General features: G+C 40.0%; 1 protein-coding gene across 9 annotated transcripts in view; it reads right to left on the bottom strand.

The window, feature by feature from the left end:
• The window catches only part of Ppox (protoporphyrinogen oxidase), a 948,609-nt gene that overhangs the window by 61,031 nt on the left and 864,816 nt on the right, over positions 1-22,762 (bottom strand). For 6 of the 9 annotated variants that reach the window (XM_068364075.1, XM_068364076.1, XM_068364071.1 and 3 more), the window contains one exon: positions 14,266-14,448. In XM_068364075.1, the coding sequence (XP_068220176.1) occupies positions 14,266-14,444 (179 nt within the window). In that variant the 5' untranslated portion in view covers positions 14,445-14,448. The remainder of the gene's footprint in view (positions 1-14,265; positions 14,449-22,762) is intronic. The other 3 variants (XM_068364073.1, XM_068364078.1, XM_068364079.1) reach the window with 1 other exon arrangement.

Genomic DNA, 22,762 nt, shown 5'->3' with positions numbered 1-22,762 from the left:
ATGCTAATCAAGAATTTGATACCACAAGAACCCCATACAATAATGAGCGATTTTGAAAAGGCTACAATAAATGTACTAACGAGTGATTTTCCCCAAACCGACCACAATGGCTGTTTCTTCCACATCAGCCAAGCTCTGTACAGAAAAATTGTTGACCGTTTCAAAACGCAACACTACAATGAAAGCAGCTTTAATTTGAAGGTACATTGCTTTTCTGCTCAAGCTTTCCTCCCGCATCATGATGTGGTTACAGCCTTTGAAGAGCTATCAGCAGATGAAGATATTCTGGAAGAATGTCTTATTTTGAATTAACATACATTGGTGTTATGATAGGAAGGGGTAACAATAGGAGGTCATTGCCTTGGTTCCCAATTACTATGTGGAATGTCCATTTCAGAGTGGAGTGTTGCATTGAAGGGTTCAACAATGCTTTTTCCAAAGGTTTCGCCCGATATCGTTCAAATATATGGAAATGCATCTCATTTTTGAAGGAGGAAATTTTAATCAAAACAATAATATTGCATTTTGAACGAGGAGATGGGACTCATAAAAAAAAAAGAAAATATTGTCAATGATAGAATAAAGAGGACTGTTGAGCTATGTAACGAAGACAAGAGGACTGTTGAGCTATGTAACGAAGACGACAAGAAGTTTCTTCGATCTATTGCTTAAAATCTCCACTCATTCTAAATCATTTTTTGTTGTTTTTATTTTCTTCATTTATATTATAATGACATGTGTTTTATAAATATTTTTTATACCAAACATTTAGGTTGATTCATAAAGCTTTTGCTTTAAATTTTTAAGCTGCTTTTAATTTACATTATAATATCACACCAAAAATTAATATCGATCATTTAAGTTTTTACTTTAGATTTAAAAACTTAATATTTTCTGAAATTCTCATTTACAATAAAACTACTATTTCCTTTTTTCATAATTACAAAACAGAAAAGTAAATGACTGTTTAGTCAAAAGAAAAATATTGCATTTTGAACGAAATGGAACTTATAATTAAAGAAAAAATACAAAAATTTCAATTTGATATTTTTTATAATTACAAAACAGAAAAGTGAATGACTGGCAATTTTCCGACTGGCAATTTTCCAATTTTCCGACTGGCAATTTTCCAACTGGCAATTTTCCGTGCAAGTTTCAGACATACAGGAAGTTTGTTCTACAGTACAATACTATTGACTTTTTGGTGGATCAAAAGACTCCCAAGTATAATATATATTATAAATGGAATTTATTGCTTCTGGGTTTAAAGGAATGGTTAATTTTGACAAACTAATTTTCTATAAATGGTCAAGAATTGCAACTTCTGTTTTCTGTGGAAACCTACTGTATATTTCGTTAAATTTCTTTTAATTTGGTAAATTAAGTTGATTGGTATTTTGAGTATTTTGTAATCATTGTTTAAAGCCAGTGTTGATTATTATCTTTTTAAATTACTTGTGTTAATGCTTGTCGAGTGGTTCTTTAAGAGACTGTTTACGCTTATAATCATGTGACCGCTTTAAGTTTCTGGAGGATCAAGTTTTCTTCTCTTTGTCAGAGTAAAGGAATTCTTCAAAAGGTTAAGCACACTTCTCTGAAGATTAGTATAGTGTAACCTACATACAGGAATACTGCTTTATAAAATATTTACAGGACAACTCAATTGCCGACACACTTGTGGCTAACCCCAGGGCATGTAACTATAACATTTTGATTTGGTTTCTCTTGTGGAAATTATTAACTATTCATCGAACTATTTTAATATGTGAAATTTCTGCTGTTTCATGTACAACTTATTCATACTTTGGAAACTTCATTTCCATGGCCTTGTTTGGGTATTTATAAAACTTTCAAACTGGATTTATATTATCTATCACATTGTAAAATTGTTTTTATTTTGTATTTTTCACCATCTCTGATTGGTAAAGAATAAATAAACATCAACTCCCTATACACTTGCTTGTTTCTGCCAAGTCAATGGATTAAACTTATTTGAATGCGCCAGTAAAGTGAAAAAACCACAGCCTGCCCGAGTGTCCCGCACCAGTCCTGTCGACAAAGCTTTTCGTAGCCGTTAGTCTGTCTGAAATAGAATACTATATGGAAAATCTAAAACTCATTTGTTTGCTTGCATTCTTTGACTTCCTCCAAGATCAAACATATCGTCAGTATATTTTCATATCCCGCACCAGTCCTGTCGACAAAGCTGTTCGTAGCCGTTAGTCTGTCTGAAATAGAATACTATAAGGAAAATCCAAAACCCATTTGTTTGCTTGCATTCTTTGACTCCCTCCAAGATCAAACATATCATCAGTATATTTCCATATGGACTTCAGAGAAGTGGGTGATGAGAGCTTCCTGGTATAAACCCCAGCATGATCTTGCCTATCCTCCCTCCAAGAATTTACTTCCCTTATCAGAGAACAGTCGGATAAAGAACGACCCGGGACTCTACCTTACGTCAAACGTTGCATTATCAGCAAAAGGAGCCTTACCAGAGCAGACCTCAGTTAAACACCAAGATAAATGTCCGTTGACCAAAAACCTGAAAGTTCTAGCAAACAACAGAATGTATGCATTCTTTACAAAACTAAACATCTATTGAATGAATGTTGTGGATTTAGAGTGAAGTCTATAGAAGAATGCAAAAAACTACCAAAGGAAAATAATGTATGCTATAAGTGCTGCGAATCAACCCCACATATAAGTCAAAACTGCAATGCTAAATATCTTGCAAAGAATGTGGAAGCAAAGAACATACCACAGCACTACATGTTACTGGAAGGAAATTAGCAAATGACTTCCCCAAGCAGCTCACGGAGGGGGCCCTGCAGAAATGGCTGAAAGTAAGACATCAGTCAACTCATTTTGCACAGAGGTCTGGAAGGATTAATACGGTGATAAATCATGTGCAAAAATACTCCCATTGAAGGTGTTCCACAAGGTCAGTCCAGACAAGGTTGTGCGAATGTACGCCATTATTGATGACCAAAGTAATGTAGCTCGCCTCTCTTGACTTCTTCAATCTATTCAACGTATGGGACAAACCAGAAATCTACACGCTATCAACATGCTCTTGCAGAGTAGTTAACTTCAGGCAGAAGAGCGAGAAGCTTCGTCATAGAATCAATACAGGGAGACACGAGATTAGATTTGCTAACCTTAATAGAACGTGACCACATTCCCAACAATCGGGACTAAATTCCTACACCGGAAGTCGCAATGCATTATCCTCACTTGAGGATATCAGGGACAACATTCCACCTATCGATGATAACTGTCAAATTCTACCGTTAATTGGAAGAGATCTTATAGAGGCACACCATGTAATTTACCAGTGCCTTGGCCCACAAAGAGCTCCATATTCTCAGCAGCTAAAACTTGGATGGGTGATTATAGGAGAAACTTAAAACAAGCAAACATTCCAATTGAACTCGTATCAAATTAACCAACATTTTACCAAGTGGATAGCCACCAACATTTGAACCATATATCAACAAGTTTGACATAAAAGAAAACAAATTGGATCCCATAAAACAGGACAGGCATTAGTCTATATTTGAGAAAACAAAGAATGATGAAGGCCAGCAATGTCTTACGAGGACAAAATGTTCCTAAAGCAAATGGACAATGAATTTGCGAGGCGCTAACGGAAGTTGGGTAGCACAGTTACCGTTCGGTGTACCACGCCTGTCTCTGCCAAGCAACAGACAGCAAGCTCATCATCGTGCCATGCTACAACAAACAGCGAGATCATCATCGTGCCATGCTATTAGATGCCAGTCTGCTGAGAAACCTGGTAAAATGTGAGCACTTTCTCACATTCATGAGCAAGATTTTCGACAATAACCATGCAGAGCTTGCTCCACCACTTCAAGATCACGAAGTGTGCTGGTACTTGCCATTATTTGGCATCTCCCATCCTAAGAAACCAAACCAGATCAGGTGTGTGTTTGATCCCTCTGCTAAATGTAATGGAGTATCGCTTAACAGTGTCGTGTTGACAGGACTAAACCTAACCAGTGGTCTTTTCAGAGTGCTTATACGTTTCCGCAAAGAAATGGTGGCAGCAACAGCTGATATCCAGCACATGCTTCACCATTTCCTGGCAAGAGAAGACCACCGAAACTATCAGAGATTCCTCTGGCATGAAGATAATGACATTGACAATAACCTTGTCGAATACCACATGAAAGTCCACGTGTTTGGAAGTAAAGTAATCCCTCGCCATTTTCCTGCTCAAGTTTCGCGGTCTCAGTGCATCGCGGAATTTTAAAAATTTGAAAAAATGGTGTGAGAGTTACGCGGGCGCTAGCAGAAGGCAGAGAGTACAGTAGAACATCGAGTATCAACACGGAGATTGCGCGCAACTCAAAATCCACCTCTCTGATACACTGGCCATCTCGGCTCCAGAATCTCACAAGCTGATTGGCCAAGCCGCCGAGACGCTTTACCCAGCATCTCTCCCAGCCAAGCGCCCCGCGAAGGGAGACCGCATTCATTGTTCCCTCTCTCTTCACTTGTGTTGCTTAGTCTTGCCGCGTGGAACTTTTAACCATTTTCTTGTGCTTTTTAGTGTAAAATAGTGCTTGTGATGCCCTTGAAATGGCTCCTAAATGTCCTCTACCCTCTACATCCTCTCGTGAACCCAAGAAGACAAGAAAAATGATGACGGTGAACGAGAAAGTAAAATTATTGGACATGCTTAAGGCAGGCAGTAGCTATGCGTCTGTTGCCCGCACTTACGGAGTGAATGAATAGACTGTTTGCTACATAAAAAGATGAAATGAAAATACGTAAAACTGCCTCAATAACGTTCTCCAAGGACACTAAGCACGTTGTAACTCCTCGTAATAAGACAATTGTGCAAACAGAGAATGCATTATCAATGTGGACAACGGACTGTCGGGAAAAGAAGGTTAGTCTCCATACCAACATGATTCTAACGAAAGCCAAAACCCTGTATGATAGCTTAGTTCCTGAAGGAACATCTAACGAAGACGACGAAGGTGGTGATGACGGCGAAGATGATGATCCTGCTCCACGAGAAAAACGTGGTTTTGTTGCCAGCAAGGGCTGGCTCGTGAAATTCAAGAGGAGGTTCGGCCTTCGCAGCGTTCCTTTGTATGGGGAGGCCGCCTTGGCAGACCAAGAGGCAGCTCTTCATTACGTCGAGGAAGAGTTCCTGAAATTAATTAAAGAAGGTGGCTATCTCCCGGAGCAGGTGTTCAATATGGATGAGACTGGCCTCTTCTGGAAGAGGATGCCGTCCCGGATGTTCCTTTACAAGGACGAAGTAAAGAAGCCAGGGTTCAAGGCCCACAAAGATCGCGTCACTCTTCCCATGTGCGGGAATGCCGCGGGCTTCATGCTCAAACCCGGCTTAATATACAAGTCCATGAATCCTCGCGTTTTGAAAAACAAAAACAAAGCCTTGCTGCCCGTCTACTGGATGAGTAATAAAAAGGCATGTATAACTAAAGCTTCACACTCGACTGGTTCATGAACTGCTTTATCCCACAGGTGAAGCTGTACCTCGCGGAGAATGGGCTGCCCTTTAAGGTCCTCCTCTTGATGGACTGTGCAGGCGAACATGCAATGGATCTGCATTATGACAAGGTCCAAGTGGAGTTCCTGCCCCCCAACACCACTTCCCTCATATAACCAATGGATCAGGGGGTCACTCGAGCCTTCAAGGCCCTCTACACGAGGTCCACGATGGAGGGGCTCATCTCCTCCAACGATGATGACGAGGACTTCAGCCTCGAGAGATATTGGCGGGAATACAACATTGCAACGTGCCTGGCCAACATTCAGAAAGCTCTTAATGAGATGAAACAGCAAACATTGAATGCAAGTTGGAGAAAATTGTGGCCAGACGTTGTTCATGACTATGAGGGCTTTACACCAGACGAAGTTCACCACTCCGCCGTAGATAAGGCTATGAGACTGGCACAGTTAGTAGCCAACGAAAGTTTCTCTGACATGACGACGGATGACGTCAACTCACTGATCGAGTGCCACTCGGAGCCCCTAACCGACGAGGACCTTGTTGAAATAACAAGATCAGCGAGTGAGGAAGAAGAAGAGGCAACCGATGTCGGCGACGACGAGGAAGAAGAAGAGGCAACCGATGTCGGCGACGACGATGAAGCTGAAGGACGTGGCCTTACCTTGGACAACCTGCAAGAGCTCTGCAACAAAGGGCGCAGGAAATCGATGATAATATGGTCAGAGCCATCGAATTTAGTAACCGTATTGACGGTGTAATGGCGTTGTACAAGAGCATCTTTGCTCAGATGAAAAAACAATGTCAACTTCCCATCACGATGTTCTTAGTGCGCCGAAAAACCTTCTGCAGAAGCATCAGATACTACTCCTCCTGTCTCTCCGGCTTCCCACGGAGCCAATACGCCGCCTCCTGCAGTTTCTCCAGCTCCATTGGAAGCTGTGGTTGACGATCCACCGCCTCTATCAACTGACAATGATGCGTCACCTGAGGAGCAGTAAAGCATTAACCTGTGCAGTAAATCATCTTCATCTTCTTCACCTCAATCATACTGCACAGGTGTTTCATCGTCTTTTATCAAGATCAACGTCATAGATAGAGGCGAGTTACGTATCTTGTTATAAGAATAAAAGTTCTAAAAACATATCTACAGTATATACACGTACGCTATTTATATCTACATATGTATGTACATGTACACTTACACACTATTTACTATTATTTATGTATAAATGTAAATGTACATACAGTATACGTTATGTATTAAATACTGTATTTATATTACAGTATTTATACAGTGCAGTACTTTATTTTATGTACAGTATATAATCTATATTATCAATATTTATTTACATGATCCTTTAATGTTCTAATGATAACATATGCATTTATAGGGTTAATATACACATTGTTATTATATATACATGTACATGTACACTAAAAAATTTACATATTCCAAAAATAGGGAGGGAACCTACTTCGCGGTTTTTCACCTATCACGGTCGGTTCTGGTTCCCATTAACCGCGATAGGCGAGGGATTACTGTAGTCCCGTCACCAGCTGTTGCCACGTTCTGACTCGAGAAAACTGCTCAGGCGTCAAGAAAAAATTTTGAAGTAGATGATGGCTTTACATAATGTGCTACGAAAGAGGAAGCTATCAATCTCATAGTAGACACAAAAGGCACTAGCCACATACGGGAACCGGAGGCTTCACAAAATCGCCTCAAATTCTGAGGAAGTCATGAAAGCCTTCCCGGCAACGATCTGGCTTTAAAGCTGAAGGACCTAGACCTAAAAGCCGACAGCAAACCTTTACACTTAAGATTAAGCTGGGATGTAAATACGGACAAGTTCTTGTTTCAGTCATCATCTGAGAGTAAACTATAACACGGAGAGGAATACTTTCGACGGTTAACAGCATCTATGATCCGCTCTGATTCCTAGCTCCAATCATAACACATGGTAAACTTTTACTCAGAAACGTAGTTTCATAGACTTGATTGGGACCAACCTCTCTCAGACGAGAGCCACGCAGTGGATGTCTTTGAGAGAAACCCTGCAGGAATTTGAAACACTATGCATATCACGTACTATGTGCCTTACCTAAGTTAAACTGTCTCCAAGGAGCTTCATGTCTTCTCTAATGCATTCTAAAAAGCCATAGCAGCTGTTGTATATCTCCGTACAACCGATATCAGTGTACACCCAGTTTGGGTTTTGTTCTCGGAAAAGCCAAGGTTGCACTGACCGGTGGCCATACCATTCCACATCTGGAATTATGTGCAGCTGTGTTAGCTATAGAAATTGCACAGTACATTACAATAAACGTAGAAATAATCAAGTACCACACAAACAGTAAGGTTGTCTTAGGCTACATCAACAACGAAACCAGGAGATTCTACACCTACGTAGCAAACAGAGCTGAACGCATCAGAAGATTCTCCAATTCCAGCCAGTGGAACTATGTTCCAACACACCATAACCCAGTTGATTCAGCACCTAGATATTTTAAAGATCATTAAATTCACAATAGTGAATGGTTATTTGGACCAAAACATCTTACTTTGCAACAGGAGAAAGCATCCGAGACAGAGTTTCAGCTTGTCGATCCAGACAGTGACAAGGAAGTTGGCATAAATATAGACATAAAGAAATGTGCTACACTTGCTCACAATATAGGAATAGACTGATTTCTACATATCCCTACTTGGGCCTCCCTTGTATGAGGAGTTGCTCTCTTAAAACTGTTCTGCCGTTCACACGGGTCAGTAAAAGCACAGTTTTTAACTTCGGTGGACAGTTATTTCAACTCTGAAAATATCATCAGAAGGTCAGTACAATTGGAAGTTTACAGAGTAGAAATTGACCATCTTCAGCAAAATGAACCAGTACCACAGTGGAGTCACAGAGCCAATCTCAATCTATTTTTGGATGAACAAGGAATACTACGAGCAGGAGGCCGATGTCAATTCTGAGGAGTTTGAAAAGAAACCCATTACTGTACCAGGATGTCATCTTATAGCAACGCCATTAGTCAGACGCTAACATGGTAAAGTCAGACATCGGGGTAGACACTTCACTGATGAAGTGCTTAGATCTGCTGGATTCTGGATTATTGGAGCAAAACACTTTATTTCATCATTCATTCACAAGTGCGTGACACGTCGCAAGTTAACCCTTTTACCCCCAGGCTCTTTGGAAATTTCCAACCCTTAACCCCCAAGGAGTTATTTTTTCCCCAGCACATTTTGCATTATATTTTTTTTAAATTGCTCTAACAGCCTTAATTTTTGTCATAGAGGTCAGGTTGGTATCATTCTCTTGGAAAATGCCTGAATTTAAAAAAAAAAAATATAAAAAATATGAAAAAAAAATTTTTTATAGCATTTTTTTGCAAGGACATACCAGTACGTCCATGGGGATAAAGGGATGAGTTTTGTGAAACGTACCAGTACGTCCTTTGGGGGTAAAAGGGTTAAGAGGAAAGTGTGTCAAATCATGTGCGACCGTGGAACTAATTTTATTGGTGCAGTCAACAAGCTGAGAATAGACTACTAATGTCGAGGATCGACCATTCAGGAACTTCTTGTACAATTCTGGTACTACTTGGATCTTTAATTCACACCATTCATTTCATCTCACAATAGGATACTAGACTCCACGCAGTTTAACAATACTGGAAAATGCCTAACACATGATGTACTAAACATGTTCATGACAGATGTGTTGGCTAAAATTAACTCCAGGCCTCTAGTACCTGTGACAACAGATCTAAATAAACCATTAATCTTAATACCCACTATTGTATGTGATTAACTAAGAAGACATTACATCTTCACATCAAATCAATTAGGAGATGCAATGAAAGAGACTTGTGTCTTGCAGAGTAGAAACACGTGCAAGGGTTTGCCAATATCTTCTGGTCTCAGAGAAAAGAGTATTTACCGTTATTATAGCAACGACAGAAGTAAATCAACAATTGTCATGATCTTGGCAAGGGAGATGTTGTCCTACTTGAGGACAAAAACTAAGTCGTACCTAATGGCTTATGGGTGTAATAATGATACCTCATAAGTTCCGATGATCATGTCTGGAAAGCTGAACTGCGTACCATCGTAAATGGTAAACCAACTGTTTACACTTCCAATCATGGACATGATTCTTCTTGTAGAGAACTGTCTATTTCTATATATAGTGACATTGAAAATCTATTTCTAAATATAGTGACATTGAATACAATCTTATTTGGTGAAGTGATATTCAGTAGACATCAGATGGGGAATTTACTGAACTACGTAAATGTAATAAAATATAATGGTTATAAGACATGCAGGAAGTTTGTTCTACAGTACAATACTAGTGACCTTTCGGGTGGATCAAAAGACTAAAGCATATAATATATAAATGTGATTTATTGCTTCTGCATTTACAGTTATGATTAATTTTGAGAAAAATATTTTCTATACATGGTCAAGAATTGCAACTGCTGTTTTCTATGGAAACCTACAGAATATTACATTAATTTTCTTTTAACTTGGTAAATGGAGTAGATTGGTATTTTGAGTATTTTGTAAACAATGTTTAGAGCCAGCGTTTATTATCTCTTTAAATTACCGGTACTTATTTATGTTAATTCTTGTCAAGTAGTTCTCTAACAGACTGTTTACGCTAGTAATGTTATGACAACTTTTAAATTTCTGGAGAATAGAGGTTTCTGGTGTTTGTCAGAGTAAGGAAATTCTTCAGAAGGTTAAACACACTTCTCTGGAGATTAGTTTAGTGTAACCTACATACAGGAATACTGCTTTATAAAATATCTACAGGACAACTTGTTTGCTAACAATTTGTGGTTAACCACAGTGTTTGTAACTATATCAACATTTTGATGGGTTTTCTTGTGAAATTATATAACTATTCATTGGTCTATTTTGATATGTGAAATTTCCGCTGTTTCATGTACAATTTAATCATACTTAATTCCATGGCCTTGTTTGGGTATTTTCAATACTGTCAAACTTTATTTATAGTATTTATCACATTGTAAAATAGTTTTTATTTAGTATTTTCCAGTTTTTCACCATCTTTGACTGGTAGAAAATAAATAAACATCAGCTCCTGATACACTAGTTTCTTTCAGGCAAGTCAACTGTTTAAACTTATTGGAACACTGCAGAATTTCAGTAGAAGTTTTTGTCCTTCTGTTCCAAGTACAGTATTGAAGTCTCGGTAGAAGTGGGGGATGAGGCAAATGGGGTTCTGCCATGTACATTAAGGCGAAGGATTTAGTAGTCAATCCGTGGCAATCCAGTGATGGATGCACATTCTCATCAGAGAAAAATATTTTTCAGAATAAGACAAGGATTTGCCATATGTTGACAGTTTGAAAACCTGGCAGTATTTCTAGACTCAAAGTGGAGATTCAAGATTCATCTGTTATGGCTTGTCCCCAGCTAAAACAGAGGTATTTGTTTTGATCCTATACTCTACAAGACTGGTCTCAATACCTTAAAAGAAGGAATATCAGATGCTGAAGATTTGTTTCTGGACTACAGTTCGCTTGCGGCTTCGGTGGTCAGAACGAGTGCCTGGGAGGCAAGGAAAAGCCTTTTGGCCAAAATGAAAAAAATAGCAGCAAAGTCAATAAGGGAGCTGCTGCTTAAAGGTGATTTTACCTTTCTTAAAGGAGTGTAGTCTCTGTCTGGGAGTGTACATCAAGAGCTTGAAGGCTTCCTGGAACCAAGAGTGTTTCGTGATGTCTTCCCTCCCAAGAGGAGGGATGTTCACGTTGGGACCAATCAATTGGGTGACTATTTCTCTATAGTTCTAGAAAACTTTTGGACTGCACAATTCAGAGACTGACAGACCTTGTTCAACTTGAGGTTGGCCGTGGAATTCTTTGACCGGGGCCTATAGGCGGACTCCAGATGGCCACTTTGGTGGTAGCAAAGCTAGTGTGTAAGCCCTTCTATGAAGCCTTGCATTACTTTATTAAGACAAAGTTAGGATTGAGGCAGCTTCTGCTCTAATAAAGTGGAAGTGAAAGAAACTGTTATAAAGTGATCTACACACAATGGCTTTTCTACCAAGCCCTTGTAAAAAGTCTATGCCGATACAGAGGCAATGGCCAGATCAATTCCCGAGATAGAGGAAATGTTTTTGGCCTGCCCTTGAAAGCAATAGCTTCCATTCATAATCCACAGCTTATAAGATCCAGCAGCAGGTTTAAGGAAAATCCCAACAAAGAGTCCAGCTCCCGTTTCTTATATCAAGGCTCGTCCCACACAGAGGAACAAGGACAGCATGTTACCCCTCTACAGGCAAGACCTTTTCCTAGAGCAGGCTCAACTTTTTCACAAGAAGAGATCATTGAAAATCTTCAAGCAAAAACAAGGGAGCTAGTAAACCCATAGAGGCAGAGGATATAGTTAATGACGTGCTTCAAGTTGGGCTGTCCTTTCCATCGTTCTCAGGATTTTGGCCTTTTTCTCGGAGGGCCCAAGTTTAGTCTTGATTGGTCGTGGATAGCAAACATCCCCTATCCCACTGGTTTCATTTGGCAAGGACCTTAAAACACTATTCCTTTGTAAGGAAGATGTTAAGAAAGGAGTCAGAGAAGATGCAGGTTTTTAACTTTCTGGGTAGGCTATTCAGTTTACCGAAAAAGACTCCCCGGTGAGAAGACCAAGCCTCGACCTATCTCGACTCGGCAAACATCTGGCGTGTATCATTCAAAATGACTACCATCCAGCATGTCCGCCAAATTACCATATTTCCCGTGTCATAAGATGCTACAAGGGGTATATTTGGCTAAGAAATTTTTGGAAAAAAGAAATTGAGGATTTTACAACCTATCATAGCAGCAATACCTAGTCAGCAATTCTACAGTATGATTTTCATATTTTGGGTGTACAGTATTATGAAATGTGGTAAGTAAATATTAATTAGGTATGCACCTGTTAAGCCAATTTTATGAAATACTCAAGTCATAAACCACTAAACCAGTCATAGTTTCTACCACTGTAACAATATTTTCAAGTGTTTGTTTACATGAAGCAGTGTTCCCGAATGCTGATCATATTTCAGTAGAGAAGTAAAATTCCAGGAACATTTCCCAGATTCATCCTGTATAAATTAAATTTGGTCAAATAAAAAATTCTATACAAATCTCACAAGCTGGAATATTTTTCTGTTACTTGTGTGACTCTACATCTTGTTAGTTTACAGCTAACATGGTAACACTGCACTCAACTTGCACTGAGAACTAAGATGTATTTACATGTTTCTGTTCAGCAACTATCTGAAATATTTCGGAATACATGCAACAAAGTCATTACCAAAATATTGCTTTATTACAAAATATCCACTAGTGATAAAATATATAAAGACTGCATAAACAATTGCTTGGATACCATTAGTTAGCATGTTTACATGTATATGGCATTAGCGAGTCATCAGCCGACTGACCACATAATTATCTTGTTACCTTCATTTATTGAAGATAGTGCATTCAAATTAAATCAATTTATTGCATAAGAAAGATAGTTGTAGGCTTATATTTTATGTCTGGCGAGTGTTTTCATGTCATTATTGGGGTGTTTTAGGGTTGTTAAACCCCCTTATACAACTTTATCTTAGTGTTAAGACGCAGGGTGATTTTTGGGGGTCATATGACATGAGAAATACAGTAATACACTGAGAGGCTTGAACCTGTATTGTAGATCTAAAGGACTCTTACTGGCACGTCCCTATTGCCACCACTCCCGACCTTACCTAGGGTTTCAGCTTGGAAGAAGGGTGTACAAGTTCAAAGTAATGCCATTCAGCCTCAACATCACCAAGAATGTTTACAAAGTAAACAAAAACAGTTGTCCAATTCATGAGGCTACATGTAATTTAAATCATAGCTAATTCAGATGATTGGTTGATTTAGGCAGAGACAAATGAATAATGCCTCAAATACACAATCAGGTTTAGCAGTTTCTTCAGGAAAATGAGTTTTTGATCATCTTCACAACGTCAAGATTAACTCTAGAAGGATTTTCAGTGGGGTTAGGTCACCAATGGATTATGGTGAAAGCCACACTTGCCTTATAAGCATCTCGGCAAAGAATTCTAGCTGGGTTAGAGCCTTGGTTTCCAACTGGTCATCTGCCAGGAGGCAGGTTAAGAACATTTTGGCTCATTCTTCAGTTTGCATCAATAGTTGACTAGGGGTTAAAGAACAGAATGAAGACTTCCATTGGGTGTGGAGAAGGATGGCTCTGAAAGGCTTTTGGAACAGTCAGGCTGTCGCCCAGTCATTGCAAAAGAAATTTTGGGATAGGGACGATTCCAATTACTTGGCCAGGTCAGTCCCACTGATCCCATTCCAGTTACCATGGTTGTTCATAGATATTTTGTAAGTTAGCTTTGAACCTTCAAAGAATAAACTTTGAACATTCAAAGAATATTCTAAAAGCCCAAAGGCATATTTTAAAAACCAAGTGGGATCCATCTACCCCTCAGTTTGATAGAAAAACTGCTTGCACCTAGAACACTTCATTTAAAAAGATGTTTCTTCTTGTTGGAAAGATTTAATTAAGTATGTTATATCAAGATAAAAATAAAGGACATCTGGTCACATTTAACATACTGCAGTCCAGTATTAGAAAAATTTAAACAATACAGGAAAAAATGTACATCTTTTCAAAATTAAGTTAAAAATTACCATTAAAACCTTAACAGACTGTAGGATAAAACATCAAAATCATTTACCTCAAGGTCCTTGGACCCTCTTCATAGGTGATCCCATCATCGAAAGTGGTAGATTTAATCCATCCCCCTAGCCTATGGGATGCTTCAAGTAATATCACCTGTGAAGTCGGATTTACCAGTTTCAAGTAATGTGCTGCAGCCAAACCACTAACTCCTCCTCCTAAAACTGCAACCGACATACTGCTGTCAAATGAAAAAATTTTAAAATTTATTGAAATTTTTCATAATTTTTAAATTCCATATTTCAGTACAGTAATTCTAACTTCTATACTCTAAACAATCATCAAATTTCTACAACAAACTACTCCACCTAGTTTTAAAATATTAACTATTACCAGAGGGTACAAAACAAAGATTTTAAAAATTTGGAGGCAGACGTAATGCTACAAAGAACCTTCATTGATAACTACACAAGGTGCATTAGCAGCAGTAGACCCATAAGAGCAATAAAACAAATGAAGTAATAAAATATGGATACAAAGAATGAACAATGTTTAAAAGTCCTCTTCAAGTGAAAAATGTGAAACCCTTTCATTACAGGAGACCTTAATGATTTCAATAAATATCACCAGATTCCTAACACCATTCCCCTGTGAAGCAAGAGCTCTTAGACTTTGAAAATAATAACAACCACCATCAATCTGGCCCATGTGGCACAAAAAGCAATTACCCAACAACACATTCCAAGTGTCAGACTGACTGTCAGGGTCATGTTGCCATCCAATCCCATTTTCATTCTTCTATGGTTGCATGATTAAACTTCTTATATATTGATACAGTATTAACAGCAAATTTTTTTCAACTTATAATATTAGGGAACAATGAATAGTGTATCATGCATTTGTTTAAATATACACGAAGCTGTGTTCAAACTAGTTTTACACCAATAATTTTTACATTTTAGCTCTCTTCCTCCCCCAAGCTCAGACTAACTTTCCACCTCTCCACAGTACTCATACCAGCATCATTTTACATCACGAGAGCATCTTTAGAATTTTTCTTTGTAAAATTGTGGCTGCATGTTCTTTATAGAAACGTGATCCCTATTGTTCACATCGTTAACAGTATTATCAGTACTGTGGAGCAAACCATCTAGACATGGCACCACTAGATAAAAATGGTAAGGAAGACTATTACCTCTGAGGTGAAAAAAGCAATTGTCAAGAAGCATGATTAATGCACATGTGGGGCAAACTTGGTAAATATATACTATCATACAACATTGACGATTTCCAGAATTTGGAAGAATAAAGAAATAAAATCGATAGATGCAGCATAAGAGGCACTGACATTGGCAAAAACAACAGGCCCCATATTCTTGATAATGAAGAAACTAGCTTTTCATCTAAATCAACCCCAGATCTACATTCAGGAGATTGAACTGATGTAAAGAGAGTAGCATCATCTGCAGATGCAACTAGCTTGTTTTCTATGCCAAACCACATGTCATGTGTATATAGTATGAAAAGTTATGGAGCAAGAGCACTACTCTGAGGAACGCCAGATATCACATTCCTATACTCATTATGGTGCCCATCAACAACAACTCTCTGCAATCTATTACTTAAGATTCAACAATAATCTTAAGAAACGACCCACCCACTCCCAACTGTTTGAGTTTGAAAACAAGGGCTTCATGATTCACACTGTCAAAGGCAGCACTAAATCAAGGCCAATCATACAAACTGACTGACCACAATCAAGGGATTTCTGTAGAGCATTGGAGATTGTAAGAAGGGCATCACATGCTCCAAGGTCTTTACAAAAACCAAATTGCAAACTAGAGAACAGACAGTTACCTTCAGCAAACCTATTATGATGTCTTGCCAAAAGACATTCAAAACTTTACCGCCCAATTTCCAAAACTCCCATATTATGTAATCTGTTGGACTTGAGCTAGCACAAACATTTACATAGTCGAGTAACAGAGTAACATTACCAATTCTTCAACAAGTGCTAAAAGCTCTTCCTCTTACTAACTTGAGCAAAATAATATATCTTTGGAGCTAGGAAATATGCAGATAACTTTCTGGAGCTAAGAAATCTGGCGTCTTTAAAAAAAAAAAAAAAAACAAAGAAAAATACCATTTGGGTCTACACCTCCATAAGCATCAAGGTTCATCAAGAGCTTTAATTTCACTTGAGATTTTAAAGCTAAACTAATTAGTTTAGCCTCTGTTAAACGGGACTGAGGGAGTTTGAGTTCTCATTACTCTTCTTACTGTCAAACACATCTGCCAAAAGGATTGCTTTTCCTTTGGACAGTGAGTGACAGAGCCATCTGATTAAGTAAGGGAGGAACTGCTGCATCTACACCAAAGAGTGCAGATTTAAGGGTAGTCTGCCACTAATGTTCCTGGGTTGTACCAGAAAGGGTTTCTTTTATGGTTAGATTGTATTCCTTTTCAGTTGAAACAAACTCTGAGCAAAAGCTCTAAACTGAGTATCAAGTCAATTCTGATCTGTTACCCTTCCAAAGATGAGCGGCCTCCTGCTTCTCCAAATAAGCACTTCTACAATCATCATTGAAACATAGTTTGTCTTTCACTTGGTACCTTAGCACACAAGAAGGGATATGCCTATCAATTATGTTGACTAGATTCTCATTTAAAGGGACAATAGGATCAAGACTACTATACAATTGTGACCAATTCAAGCTCAAAAGATCAGCAAAATCTCATTCCAGTCTGCTCTTGATTTCATATAAATCTTACACTAGTATGATACATCAGGGACAGGCTGCTCAGTCCTGTTTGGAATGAACCTCTATGACAGCTCTACTATAGTATAAAAAAAAAAAAAAAAAAAAAGAAAGAAAGAAAGAAAGAAAGAAAGAAAGAAAGAAAGAAAGAAAGAAAGAAAGAAAGAAAGAAAGAAAGAAAGAAAGAAAGAAAAGAAAGAAAGAAAGAAAGAAAGAAAGAAAGAGAGAAAGAAAGAAAGAAAGAAAGAAAGAAAGAAAGAGAGAGAGAGAAAGAAAGAAAGAAAGAAAGAAAGAAAGAAAGAGAGAGAGAGAAAGAAAGAAAGAAAGAAAGAAAGAAAGAAAGAGAGAGAGAGAGAGAGAGAGAGAGAGAGAGAGAAAGAAAGAAAGACAGAAAGAAAGAAAGAAAGAAAGAAAGAAAGAAAGAGAAAGAAAGAAAGAAAGAAAGAGAAAGAAAGAAAGAAAGAGAAAGAAAGAAAGAAAGAGAAAGAAAGAAAGAAAGAGAAAGAAAGAAAGAAAGAAAGAGAAAGAAAGAAAGAAAGAAAGAAAGAGAGAGAGAGAGAGAGAGAGAGAGAGAGAGAGAGAGAGAGTGAGAGAGAGAGAGAGAGAGAGAGAGAGAGAGAGGGGGGGGGACTGTGAAACAGTTCCTTCTTACTTATTGAAATAGGAAACTAGAGTGGAGTTGTCACTCAATGTTATTCTGTTGGAAAGCAAGCAATGCTGAAAGCACAGCTCGCAATTCCAGCAGGCAAAGATTTTTTCCTAAAGCTCATGATCCATAGGCAGCCTGGTTCCTCGGCTGTTTCCCCGATTCCATCTTGGACGACTATGTGAACAAGTATCATCTCCGGAAAAGTCGAGTGGAACTCCTCTGGCGAGGTTTGGCTGTTCAACCATCGTGCCAGATTGTTCCACACTTCTTGTTCCACCAAAATCTGAAGGTGAAAAGGGGGAATTGGTGGCTGCCTACAAGTGATACTTCAAGGACCACTGTAGCAAATGCTATTGGAGAGCTTCAGGAGGCACTAGCTTCTCCAATGACAACGGATGTCCCACGACAAGATGTTGCCACTGACGAGCCTTAGTTGTTGAACGATCGGAAATAGTCGCGCTACCTCAGGGTCTGTCGATACCGTACAAAGGTCTAATGAAAACTCTCGCAACTATTGTATCTATTAACATACCCAGATGCTCTACGAGACTTTAGTTCTTCCAATCAATCAAGATTCCCAGATCACTGCAAAAGGAAAGTACTGTACAGTAGGCTGTCTCTATCACAGAGCAACTGCCTCCTCAAGGATGACAGGATTAGTCAATCATTGAAATGCCTTGGAAGACCAATCCTGTTCAAGAGGACCCGATTGATTGATCAATTTGAAGTTTTCTGGTATCCTGACATCGAAGGTCATTGACGCAGATATCATTTATTACAAATAAAGAATATAAGAATATTCAATAAAAACCATAAAAGCAAAGATGTCATTACAAAAAATCAAATAGCTTTTAGAAGATCTGCTACCAAAATAATTTAAAAGTGGCTCTAGCATTGTACAACACGTCCAAAAATGCCTCACTGTAAAGGGTACCAAACATTCATTGCAATATGACTGGTGTTGGCCAGTCAGCAGAAACTGGTGTGTTGACCGAGTGTGACCAATGCGGAGACGACAAAGAGTAGTCTCCCACTTAATGGGCATCATGTTATATCTACAAGGAGATATAATATTTGTTATTTCTCTCATCTTTTTTCCTTCGAGGCTATCCCAATGCTGCTGCCAACCATTATGAAACAATTTCTTAAGTGTAGGTATGAAATCATAACAGAGGGTGGGATATCTTCTTGGTAGCAACTCGGATGCAGCATTCTCCGATATTAAATCTGCCTTTTCATTCCCAGACACACCTACATGTGCTGGAACTCAACAAAATTGAACTGTTATACTTCTCAGTCCTTTAATAAAAAGCCACTCAAATTTTTAAAACTAAAGGTTTAATGGAATTAAAAACTTCTAAAACCTGGACACTCCTTGCATCACTAAAAATGGTAAAACTACCCTCCTCCAACATTACTTTCTCAATAGCAGTTAGTATGCCATAAAGTTCGGCAGTAAAAAAGGAAACTGTTAAAAGGAAGTGCACCTCTACAATTAACCCTTTTACCCCCAGGCTATTTGGAACTTTCCAACCCTTAACGCCCAGGCGTTCTTTTTTTTCAAGCACATTTTGCAATATCACAAATTTTAGGTCATTTGTATTTTTCCTAACAGTACTTACCTCGAACTACTTTCTTAGGAGGATCTGGGATCTCCTTAATCACCGACCAAGAATTTTGCGTAGTTCCCCCTCTCTCCGTTACCTTGTCAGGGCGCTCTGGGGCGGAAGGATACTCGCCCTGGGGCGACCCCGGGTCAGCGCGCGAGGCCGCGCTTGTTAGCTCGTCAGTAAGGGTATGTTTAAGTCCTCCTCGAACTCCTGTAAGATACTCTGGGTAGGATGGGAGGGCCATAACCCAAAAGTAGTTCGAGGTAAGTACTGTTAGGAAAAATACAAATTACTTAAAATTTGTGATTTGTTCCAACACGGAGTACTTACCTCGAACTAAGGAGGGAGTGGCTTACAATTCGGAATATTTGAGACTTCCTGGGGCACACGACCAAGATAGGAGGCTAGGTCTGGATTGCCCTGGGAGAGGTAGGAAAGTAGGGGAAAGCACGCTTAAGTCTACCTTATGTACAACTCACCTTTAATTATAATCCAGACATGATGTGCCTCAGCGTCCCACTCTCACATGGAAGGAGGATGGGGAATAAAGGATGGGATATAGGGAAAAAGGGGTAGCAAGGGAGTGGGATAGGAAGGAGGAACCTGTGTCGCTTACGATTACTTCTCAAGGGCTACCCGGGGCCCAAACTACTAAACTTGTTGCATAGCCGAAATGACTGGTCCGATGGAGAAGGCATCCAGGGACTTCCTTGTACAGTCCTTGAGGTAATGGGCTGTAAAGGTGGACTGCCTAGCGCAAGTGCCAGCCCGTAAGATCTGACCTATTGCCATGTTAGTGTCAAAGGCCCCTAATATCATGGGGTCTCGGGGGTACCAGGAACCGTAGAGCCCTCACTCTCATAAGACCTTTTTATATCCTGTCGCAGCCAGAAGGACATAACACTCTTGGAAACTGCCTTCTTGACTGGACCTGTGGAAACAAACAAACTCTTAACCGCTGGTCTGAGTTTGGACGTTCTGCTGAGTATTTCATGATCGTCCTTACGGGGCACAAGAGCAGGTCTTCCGGGTTGACCGAACGCGGCATTGCTGGAATGGAGAATTCCTCAAACCTAGGATCCACAATGGCAGGGTTCTGGGTTTTCGCCACGAACTCTGGCAAGAACTTAAACGTCATGTCTTTCCAAACTTCGAGTGGGAGACCTCGAAGGACAGTCCGTGGAGCTCGCTCACTCGTTAGCCGAGCTAGCAAGAAGACTGCTTTGAGGTGAGGTCCCTGTCCAGAATATCTTTGAGTGGTTTGAAACGGGGGCCATGAGAGGGCCCTGAGGACCTTGGCTACATCCCACTGGGAACCCTCGAGGAGCGGGGTCACAAGACTGCTCAAAACTCCTGATGAGCATGGAGATGTGGCGCGAGGTACCCAGGTTGATGCCCTTGAGCTGTAAAACCTGGCCCAGTACCGCCTGAACTCCCTTGATGGCTGGGATGGAGGACTCCTACGTCGTCCCTTAAGTGCACTAAGAAGTCTATGATAAACAGTAGAACCTCTACATACGATTGTCCTAACATACGAATTTCCAACATACGAAGTAAAATTCGACCAAATTTCTGTCTCAACATACGAAGTGTTGCTCCAACATACGAAGTAAACAATACGCTTACCCGTGGAATTTTCTCTAAAGCGTCCAGCGTCGTTTGTAGTTGACGCCGCTAGACAGCAGCCACATCGGAGGGACTGCAATCGAGCGTCACCTTGATCAGTCCCTCTCATCGCGTGCGCATCATGTGGTTGTCCTCTATTCGCTCAGTTTTAACAGTTTTCTAATCTTGCCTTTTCACGTGTAGTTTTCTGTGTTCCGTAATCATGGGTCCTAAAAAGCTTAGTTTCGGTTCAGGAAGTACTAGCAGTGGTGAGAAAAAGAGGAAGTCTATGCTTTCATTAGAATAAAGCAGGAAATAATAGAAAAGCATGAGCGAGGTGTACGTGTTAGCGATCTGGCTAAACAATATGGCCAGAATATGTCTACGATCTCGACGATCAAAAACAGAAGTCAGCCATTAAGCAGTGAAACCTTCGAAGGGGATCATGATTATTTCCAAACGTCGTAGCCCTACTCTGGAAGAGATGGAACGCCTTTTGTTGATCTGGATAAAGGACAAGGAGATTGTTGGCGATACAAGGAGATTGTTGGCGATACGATCCCCGGAAACGATCATTTGTGAGAAGGCCAGCACTATCTACAGTGACTTGAAGGCGGCGCGCTCTCGGGGTGACGCGGGGGAGAGTTCAGCTGATCCTACGACGGAGGAGTTCAAGGCGTCTCGAGGTTGGTTCGAGAAATTAGGAAACAGACCGGGATTCATTCAGTTGTTCGTCATGGAGAAGTTTCGAGTTCGGACACCAAGGGCTGCTAAAGACTTTGTTAAAAAGTTCGAAAGCATCGTAGCGGAGGAAGGGTTACGTAGAGCAGCAGGTGTTCAACTGCGATGAAACCGGTCTGTTTTGGAAAAAGATGCCTAGTCGAACGTACATTACTGTCGAAGAGAAGAAAATGCCTGGACATAAGCCAATGAAGGATCGGTTGACTCTTGCGCTTTGTGCCAACGCCAGTGGGGACTGCAAAATTAAGCCTTTGTTAGTTTACCATTGCGAAAATCCTAGGGCATCTAAAGCACACAGAATTAATAAAGACCTGCTACATGTTCTATGGCGTTCTAATTCTAAGGCTTGGGTTACTAGGCATATCTTTGTGGAATGGGTAAACGTAGCTTTCGGCCCTGCTGTCAAGAAGTATCTTCGGGAGAGTAATTTGCCTTTGAAGTGCTTGCTTTGTTTGGACAATGCACCCGCTCACCCCTCCGGACTCAAATGATATCATCGACGAATACAAATTCATCAAGGTGTTGTATCTTCCACCAAATACCACCCCTATCCTCCAGCCCATGGACCAGCAAGTCATCTCGAATTTAAGAAGCTATACACCAAGCACTTATTTAAGCAGTGCTTTAATGTCACGCAAAGCACCAACTTAACTTTGTGTGAATTTTGGAGGAGCCACTTCAATATCGTGCACTGCTTAAAGATCATTGATCAGGCTTGGGAGGGAGTAACTCGTTGGACCCTGAATTCCGCTTGGAAAAACCTTTGGCCTGATGCTATTGCTCCAGAGATTTCGAAGGGTTTGGCTCCGAGAATAAACCTGTGCTTGCCGTCGAGGAAGACGTCGAAGAGATTGTATCCCTTGGCAAGTCCATGGGTCTGGAGGTCGATGAAGATGACTTCACCGAACTCGTTGATGAGCATCACGAAGAGCTCACCACCGAGGAACTCAAGAAGCTGTAAGCCATGCAGCATGATGAGTTCCAAGCGCAGCCGAGTGAGTCGGAGGAGATCGAGGAGGTAGGCGAAATCTTAGGTACGGCGGAAATACAGATGTTGGCATATCATCAACACGTTGTTGATTTCATCGACAAGCATCACCCCCAGAAACTTCAGGTTTGCCCTGTTGTTGCGCAATTCGATGATATTTGCTTAACGCATTTTAGAAAAATCCTCAAAAGCCATAGTAAGCA

Source organism: Palaemon carinicauda, chromosome 41, assembly GCF_036898095.1.
Source record: "Palaemon carinicauda isolate YSFRI2023 chromosome 41, ASM3689809v2, whole genome shotgun sequence".
In the NCBI taxonomy this organism is placed as follows: domain Eukaryota; kingdom Metazoa; phylum Arthropoda; class Malacostraca; order Decapoda; family Palaemonidae; genus Palaemon; species Palaemon carinicauda.
Note: the sequence above shows the minus strand (reverse complement) of the source record. Positions and strands in the feature narration are given on the sequence as shown.